Source organism: Eurypyga helias, unplaced genomic scaffold (genome assembly GCF_000690775.1).
Source record: "Eurypyga helias isolate BGI_N326 unplaced genomic scaffold, ASM69077v1 scaffold1768, whole genome shotgun sequence".
NCBI lineage: Eukaryota > Metazoa > Chordata > Aves > Eurypygiformes > Eurypygidae > Eurypyga > Eurypyga helias.
This window is the reverse complement of record NW_010264734.1, coordinates 9,839-18,853: the sequence shown is the minus strand read 5'-3', so window position 1 is coordinate 18,853 and position 9,015 is coordinate 9,839. Positions and strand designations below refer to the sequence as shown.

Sequence of the window (9,015 nt, the reverse complement as noted above, 5' to 3'; positions counted from 1 at the left end):
TAGGCATACAGGTACAACTATGGCTTCAATCTCTCCCTTCCCTGAAGAAAATGAAGAGAAGCAGTGATAGCCCGCTTTGGCAGCACCATACATTCCCAAAGGGAAAGGGAGAATCTGAAAATGAATACAGCTGCAGGGCTGTGTCTTAAGCTTCACCATCAGAACCTCTGTACAGTATGAAAAAAGCCTGTTGTCCCACTAATGCTTTGCATCAACAGGAAACACAGGTTGCCCTAGAAGCTGTAATACTGACAAAGCGGTTACAACAGTAACATCTAGGTGAATTAATCTGTGGTCCAGGTGTTTCAGTGGCCTACTGGCTGCCACAATATCATGGTCAAGTAAGTAATGTATGCAATGTCACTAGTCATCTAGTGATGAGTCACTAGTCATCTAGTGACTTTCACTGGTTTATTCTGTACACAAAAACATCCTCTGCCTGCAAACATGGCTGCATTAGTTATGTATTCCTTCTAATAAAATATGCATCATTAACTAAACCTTACAGAATGCCTAGGGAAGAGCAACACTATACAGAAAAAAAACCCAAAACCCCGCTAAATCTAAAGAAGTGCTTTCCACAACTAAGTTCAGTTAATGTTGTTGCTCTTAGCATTGCAAACAGGAAGCACTGCCTACAGCTGAGCATAAAACAAACTTAACTCCTCAAAATGAGTCTCTGTAGAGAACTATAGCAAACCCGAACCATTCTATGAGTCTATGAACTACAGCAGAATGTAACAGTGATATGAAGGATTGTGTACTAGATAAGCTACCTAGATATCACACACCTTCTGAGTACGACTGTGACAACCTTAATTTTCAAACAAAATCATCTCCTCTTATCAGAGCTTGCACAGAGGCTTGCTGCACTGTTGCAACATTAATTTCTACTTCTACTAATTGTGCCACTCTTCCTTACCAAATTTTTGTGTAGTAAAGGTAAAATCAGGACCGCTCCTGCCTCCTTCATCTGTGTATGCCATCATCCGCACAGTATACAGCGTGTCACTGGTTAGAGAAGAAAGAGCGTACTCTGTCTTGGAAGGATCCACTTTCACAGCTAAAGAGAAGAAAAATATTACACTAGTTTTCTGTACAATTTATTAGGTCTCCACAAACACAGTATCATTAGGACATCATGTCCGCAGATATACAAGACAGCTTTAGTAGAATGCATGGCTGTATGGAAAATACAACAGACACAATAAAACTACAACTTGTACAAGAAATGCTGAGATTCATTTGTTTCTGTTCAAGTGTTTGAATTTAGTCTCTTTCTTGATATTTTGTGTGTGTGCTGGTTTTGGCTGGGACAGAGTTAACTTTCTTCAGGCTAGCTGGTATGGGGCTGTGTTTTTTATGATTTGTGCTGAGAACAGTGTTGGTAACACAGAGATGTTTTCGTTACTGCTGAGCAGTGCTGACACAGAGTCAAGACCTTTTCTGCTCCTCACATCACCAGTGAGTAGGCTAGGGGTGCACAAGAAGTTGGGAGGGAACGCAGCCAGGACAGCTGAACCTGACAGATGAGATGGATATTCCCTACCATATGACATCATGCTCAGCATATACAGCTGGGGAAAGAAAAAGGAAGGGGAGATGTTCGGAGTTAAGTCATTTGTCTTCCAAGTAACTGTTATATGTGACAGAGCCCTGTTTTCCTCAAGATGGCTGAACACTCCAGGAAATGCAAAGTGGGGAATGAAATCCTTGTTTTGCTTTGTTTGTGTGTATGGCTTTTGCTTTACCTATTGAACTGTCTTTATCTCAGCCCATGAGTTTTCTCACTTTTACTCTTCCGAGTCTATTCCCCCCATCGGGGTTTTGGCTGTGACAGAGTTATCTTGCTTCAGGCTAGCTGGTATGGGACTGTGTTTTTTATGATTTGTGCTGAGAACAGTGTTGGTAACACAGAGATGTTTTCGTTACTGCTGAGCAGTGCTGACACAGAGTCAAGACCTTTTCTGCTCCTCACATCACCAGTGAGTAGGCTAGGGGTGCACAAGAAGTTGGGAGGGAACGCAGCCAGGACAGCTGAACCTGACAGATGAGATGGATATTCCCTACCATATGACATCATGCTCAGCATATACAGCTGGGGAAAGAAAAAGGAAGGGGAGATGTTCGGAGTTAAGTCATTTGTCTTCCAAGTAACTGTTATATGTGACAGAGCCCTGTTTTCCTCAAGATGGCTGAACACTCCAGGAAATGCAAAGTGGGGAATGAAATCCTTGTTTTGCTTTGTTTGTGTGTATGGCTTTTGCTTTACCTATTGAACTGTCTTTATCTCAGCCCATGAGTTTTCTCACTTTTACTCTTCCGAGTCTATTCCCCCCATCGGGGAGAGTGAGTAAGTTGCTGTGTGGTGCTTAGTTGCTGGCTGGGGGTTAAACCACAAAGTGTTCACTTCCTGTGGTTTTTTTTTTCCCCAGAATATAGCTACAAACTGAACTAGTAGTAGAAGTTGAGGCTTAAAGGTCTCTAATAAGCAGAATACCTGGCTAACCAGAAAGAGATAGTTATTAACTAGAAAAAAAGCAATAGTCAACCAGAAATAAGAAACACCATGACAGGTAGGTATAAATAATCGGCCCTTCCAATTTTAGCAAAACTAAAAAAAGAAAAACTTTGGATTTTTCTAGCTTCCTGTCTTATGCCTGCAGGTCATACACACTCCTGCAAAGTAAAATACACTTCAAACAAGATCCTTTACATCAGTAATATATTGATCTAGAGCTCCAGGAGGATTAAAAATACCTCTCTTTTTAAAGTCTTTGTCGTAGTTAAATGCAGTTAACTCCTTCACATCTTGAACGGTCTAGCTTCCCCTTGCTATACCATGATCTTATCCTGAATTTAGATAGAAAGATGGGAGTGCAATACCTGCAAATCAGCTTTCAGAAACTAAACTCAGTACATTGTTATACACAGACTGAATGTTGGGAAGACGTTATTAGGGACTTTTCTGCTTGGTATGGAGGAGAGCTATGCCTCAGACATCAGCTTTATGTCATCAAAACAGACTGTCAGCCACACTCGATTCTGTATCTTGTTTTTCAGGAACATGCATTAGGAAGGAGACAGATGGAACAATTCAATGCCACAACGCACTTCTCTGCTTTCTGTTACCTGTTTCATTTCCATCAATAGTTTTGTAATATATGGTGTAACCTCTGATAAATCCATTTTGTTCATCCACTGTGAGATGGTTCCAAGTCAAAACAGCTTCAGCTTTTCCTACTTTTTTTGTCTGAATGGTTGGTCCTTTTGAAGGGCCTGTAATGGCAGATGAAGATTAGGTTCTGTTGGGCAGCCTCCCATCCACAGAAGCAGCGTCTGAGTGAGCACTGAATTGCAACTGCGTAAAAACTTAATGGAATAGATGGACTAACTCATATGTAAAGCATTATTTTCAGACAACATAGCAACTCCGAAGATGTTTTAAGACAGAAACCCCCAGGAAAAAAGCATATGAAAAACAGTAATCAGCAGATCCCATGAAATCTTCAACTGAAGTTTATTAATCTTGGCTTTGAAATTTAAAATAAATCAGCACAGAAATAGTGTTATACCAATAAAATAAAGCCATGCCATATTATCTGATAAAGGTTGGAAGAACGGAAAGAGTCAGCCACAGACATCTGTAACTCCTAAATACTGCAAATAACTAGAACGGATGTTGATAGAAAGGAAAAGATCAATTATGTCAGATGACCTTAAAGTGTAGGACCATTTTTCATTACGTAGTCCACATTCAAGCAAAAGTCTCATTATTTTTAGTCAAGAAAGTCAGTTTATGTGCTCCAAGATGACTATTTTGTACTTACGATTTTTTTGATAAGCCTTCACAGACTGTCCACTTCCCTGACCATCAGCATACAGAGGGTACACAGTTATCAAGTAACACTTGAAAGGCTTTATATCACCTAGTGAAAAGAATTTAAAATACATTGTTTCACAGACAGTCAAATTCTTTGCCATCCTTCTCATTTACTTCAGATACAGGGTTCTGGGTGTTGGCTGCTTTGTTAGATGTGCTTGTATCTATGCAGATGACTATCTTTTTTCTAGAGCTCATAGATTTACGGCTCCAAATTATTAAATAAAGGCTCAGTACAATGGTCCATATTCAATTGTTAAAATTTAATACACAGACTTAATAGAATTATCTTTTTTATAATTTATTTTAAATAAAAAGTCTTTATCTGTCTGTATCACTGAACCCCAATATTACTGAGTTGAGCTACTGATCATAATCTGAAAAGAACTGTTAAACTGATCAAGTTTTCATTGTTTGACCTGAAAGAGGGATCAAGGAATTTAATTTTGAAGGAACTCAGCCTTTCACTATTTTAACGGTTTCCAAGAACAAGAAAACTAAACCCAAAATGCAACCTTTGCTGTTACATCATATAAATTTCAGAATGCAAGACCACACCAGTTTTGTATTTGACAAAAATACACAGAATCTTCCACATGCATGATAAACTAAGAGAAGGCCTCAGCATTGTTCCAGATTCCTGTCCTACATTAAAATTCTAGTTAGCATGAGAATGTTCCTCACTTTGAGAATACTTACTAGCTTTTTAGAGTGTTTTACAAAGTATATGGAGATTTATGAGCTAAATACCTTTTAAGTATGTTCCTTGCACATTTCCTGGTTCATTCTGCCAGTTTATGATGCAGTCAGAGCTGTTGGACACCAGGCACCATTCGATGACATATTTAAGAACAGAACTTCTAGAAGCAGTCCACCCTACCCACAACTTGCCATCTTTAGGTAGTGTCCTAACATTCTTCACAGGAGCTGGGATGAAAGAAAACATAGAAGTGATAAATATCGACCATTCTTCCACTAGATATTCATAATAGCTATTGTGTTATATGTGGATGCTTTTGGGTTATTTTAATGGTGACAATTTGATGGAAGCTAAGTGAATATAAAAGCCATTTTCTAAAATTTGGATGCTTACTTCTAAATCTTTCTATCAGAGATCCAAAATCAACAGTATGAGGCTATTTAGAAACTAGAAATTAGACTCAGCTTCTCTGTTCTCAAACACAGTAATTTGGATTATTGCACAGTAAAGAGATCCTACACTTTTTCCAAAAGAGAAGGTCTTGAGACACTTCCAAATTCCCATCCCAATTCTCACACTCATGTATCTTACCAAGCACTTCTGTCTGCAACACTACTTTGTTTGAAACATAACCTTAATTAGTTCATCTAACAGGTTTAGAACCCATAGGAATCCATTGGAGTTTACACTAAAAGCAGCATCTGTCTGTATACTTAATTTTCACTTCCTGTCCTGGTAGTGTTTGGATTGTCTAAGAGGAGGCTGGAAGTAAGGAGAAACCAGCCTGTAGTTACCACTACAGCACAGTGAAAGGAACATCATAAAAAGGAACATGAACGGTAGGGAAACAGTTCAAGCAGATGAGAAAGCAACCAGGCCAGATACTGAAAATGTGGGAGAGTGGGGCTGGGACAACATAAGGGTGAAAAATCAGAAAGCAAAAGGAGTAATGATGGTGAGATAGTATATAAACAAAGTAGGAGATACTTGCTTCTCGAACCCTTTGTTTTTTTTAAAAAGAAAACAAAAATGCCTGCTATACTAAGAAAAGGAACAATAGGGAATATAGTGCACTTTAGCTCTAAGGATCAAAAAGAACAGTAAAATAGCACACCCAGCTTCAAATGAACTTGTACATAAAACTGCATGCTCCCTCGTATACATATGGTAGCGTAACTGTAAAGCATAAGCCTGTAGATACGTTCAGTAATTCCTGAATTATTTGTCCATGTAAAAAGTAGCATTTTACAATACTGAAGATTTTTCATAACAAAAGGCATGCAGATGCATTTGAAAGAGACAATACTAGGACACTAACCTTTTGAATTACTTGCTGGGATAAGTAAAACTGATGGAGGGGATGCCCCGACCCTATTACGGGCAATGACAGTCACTTCGTAAGTTCCATTCGGCAGCTTTAATGTAAGGTTGGTGGTATTAACGCTGTATTTCTCTGGTGGACTGGAGAGAGATGATTTAGCTCTGACAGTAACTTCATACTGCAAGATTACTCCATTGGCTTCAAATGGCTCCAACGCCTGTTAGAAACACATCATTGATTAGACCGATACTGAACAAACATGACAACTTCTATTGTCTTTGATGCATGATTAAAAAATCTGAAAGCAAGACAAGTTACATAGACCAAATTATTGCATATTTAAGGAAAGCGCAAATAACCTTCTTTCATTTCTGTAAAACAGTAACCTCCAGAACTATTTGTGGTTTAAATCCTCTTTTTCTTGGTTTGCAATCCTACCTTGTGGTTTAATAAAAGACATTCTGTAAAGATTGCAGAACACGTTGATAAAACCTGCATTTTATGGGAATCTCACGTCTTAAGCTGTGCTGAACCTAAATGCAAGCCCAAGTAGTTTTCTTTTATTACACATGGAAAAATACTTGTTTCTGTGTTATCTAGTAACACAGAAAAATACCATGTTTCTGTGTAACAGTGTTAGTTTTCAGATAAAGTTGTTGAAACTGTAATAAAGTACCAGTTTTCCTGTTACAAGCTAAATAATGTCAGAAGCTGCATGCAAGTTACACGAAAAAATTACGCCATATGACTATACGTTTAACTTCTCACAAGCCACTTAGTAATAGGGAAAAAGTAATAGTAAGACAGCTAGATCAAACGGTCATAGACCAACAGAAAGCACTAAATGGAGACAGACCATAACTGCATTCATTTTCTCAGCTTTGGACTAATTATCCAACTAGGCACAGCAGCCTACTGCATGCAAATGTGCAGAGCTGTATTTAGGAAGTTTAGCCTCTGGACCATCTCTGTGCTTAATGGGTTTTGCAGCTGGAGTATCCCTGTTCAGACAGTGTTGCAGAAGTTTTAGGATACAGCAGAAGACATAACACGAAGGTTTACTTTGTTCAAATGGAAGGTTCCAATTCCACATTACGGACAGCAAGTCAGGAATCTGAAAGTGGATCCTGTATACTCTGGATCACACATGTGTGTCAGTTAAATGATAGCCTTTACATTCGTATTTCTTATTTTTCATAACTATTATTATAATAAGAATATTAAAGTCACTCCTTCTATCAATGAAATCTGTACTATCCCAGCTATCTACTCAAGTTTGTCAAGTTAAATTTTGACACTTAAAAACTCTGATTTTTAAAAGAATGCTCAATTCCTGCAGTTTGTCATGTCGCTTTACCTTCCACATCAGATGCACAGTCCAGGAAGCTGGTGAGCAAGACGCATCAATTATCCTCCATATGGATGGTCCTTTAGATGGTTCTGATGAAAGAAACAGTGAACAGTATAAATACTTCTATTTTACCTGTTTGAATTCATCCTTTGACTATCACTAGATGTTTACCTTTTTTTCCCTTTTTTTTTTTTTTCTTCTTCAATAAAGGCATATACAAAAAGTGTTTCCTTAGTTCCTCAAAGAAAATATACTTGCCATATGAAGTGGAGCACCTGCCTGGAGAGATGTCCTGAAGGGATGAACAAAACCCCAGTTCTGCTCTAAGTATGCAATACCAAAATAACTGAGTCACTAGGCTAAGCAACTGCAACAATGGGCTGAAGATGACAGTGCTGAGCGAGGCACAACCAAAGCTACACTGTGCAGCCTGTGTCCAGAAACACAGCCCTACACATCTGTATACTGCAAACACTGCTATGGTCTGTAGCTGCAACACTCTCTCTACCCCTCAGTATCAAGTCACCTACAAAAGGAAAGCACAGAAAAGTTAACAAGGAGACAAATTTCTCCTGCTAAAATCCCCCATGTTTCTTATATCCTTTACGCTAAAAAGGGTAACAGAACTGCAGTACTTTTTTACAATACTACAATACTTCCTGGCATCAGTACTGTAAAACAATTCAAGTGGTATTTCCACTATAAAATTAATTTCAAAATAGAATGAATCAATCTATTTCAGTGCATAAAGCAATAAAAAGTAGCCAATCCTTTGTGAGGGCCTTAGGCCTAATAGAAAGATGACCTTAAAATGCATTTACACGTATAATCTTGCTAGACTGTTTTTTCTCTGGGAGTTCTTTTATTCCATCTTTTATATTAATCACTATGAGATTTTGGCTGTTTTATCTCCAATAAACAATATCCAGTCTACGGTGTCCATCTTGCCTCTTAACCTTTACACCAGGAGAGGAGGAGAACTGGGAATTGACATAAAGGGAACCCTTTCTTAACAATCTCACTGGAGTACCCTGATTTCGTTCATATGAAACAGAAGTAATTGCACATCTTACCTAACACAGAATCCATTATGAATGTAACATGACCTGCCTCATGTTCATTTCCTACTATAACACCTTTGCTCTGAAGCTGAATAAGGCATGGTCACTTAATCACTAATAGCAGTATTTGTGAAAAGACAGTCACCATAGTAGAACAGCAACACAGTCTAAATAGGCAGGCAGTCCTGAAATCCTCATTGTTCAGGCTGTTTAAACCACAGAAACCAAAACCGTATTGTCATTAGAAGTTGAATATTTTACAGTACCTCCCCCAGAGAAAGTTAATTTTGCAGAGAGCTGAAGCAATGCCATTATGTACACATAAATTCCATGGTGTTTAAACAAGTAGGGTATATGTATATACTACAATCTCACTCTTATCTCCCCAATATAAGATGACATGTGAATTCAATCAAAACTCATTACTAGAAACTCAATTAGGATAAATAAGGATGGGTTTCTGATCCAGTGCAGTTAAGCTCCAACCATAAAGTGGTGTTTAAACAATGAACCTGTATTGGTTTGACTCTCTTTAAAGGCATGCACTGAAATGCTGAACTAAACAGATTGCTTAAGAGGGCGCCTGGGAAAGCGCTAAGGAACAGATAGGATATTACAGTGTGTTGGGTTGTTGGCAGTGGGGGATGGGGGCACAGGGGTGGCTCCTGTGAGAAGCTGCTAGAAGCTTGGCCAATTAGT

The 9,015-nt window shown here is 38.5% G+C and overlaps 1 protein-coding gene across 1 annotated transcript in view; it reads right to left on the bottom strand.

Annotated features, from left to right (window-relative positions):
• LOC104513183 (interleukin-6 receptor subunit beta-like) overlaps positions 1–9,015 on the bottom strand; it is a gene marked incomplete at both ends in the record, with an annotated part of 17,410 nt that overhangs the window by 54 nt on the left and 8,341 nt on the right. Inside the window, 7 exon segments of the mRNA XM_010156458.1 lie at positions 2–41; positions 923–1,063; positions 3,133–3,279; positions 3,831–3,929; positions 4,634–4,810; positions 5,902–6,121; positions 7,262–7,344. Of these exon segments, the coding sequence (XP_010154760.1) occupies positions 2–41; positions 923–1,063; positions 3,133–3,279; positions 3,831–3,929; positions 4,634–4,810; positions 5,902–6,121; positions 7,262–7,344 (907 nt within the window).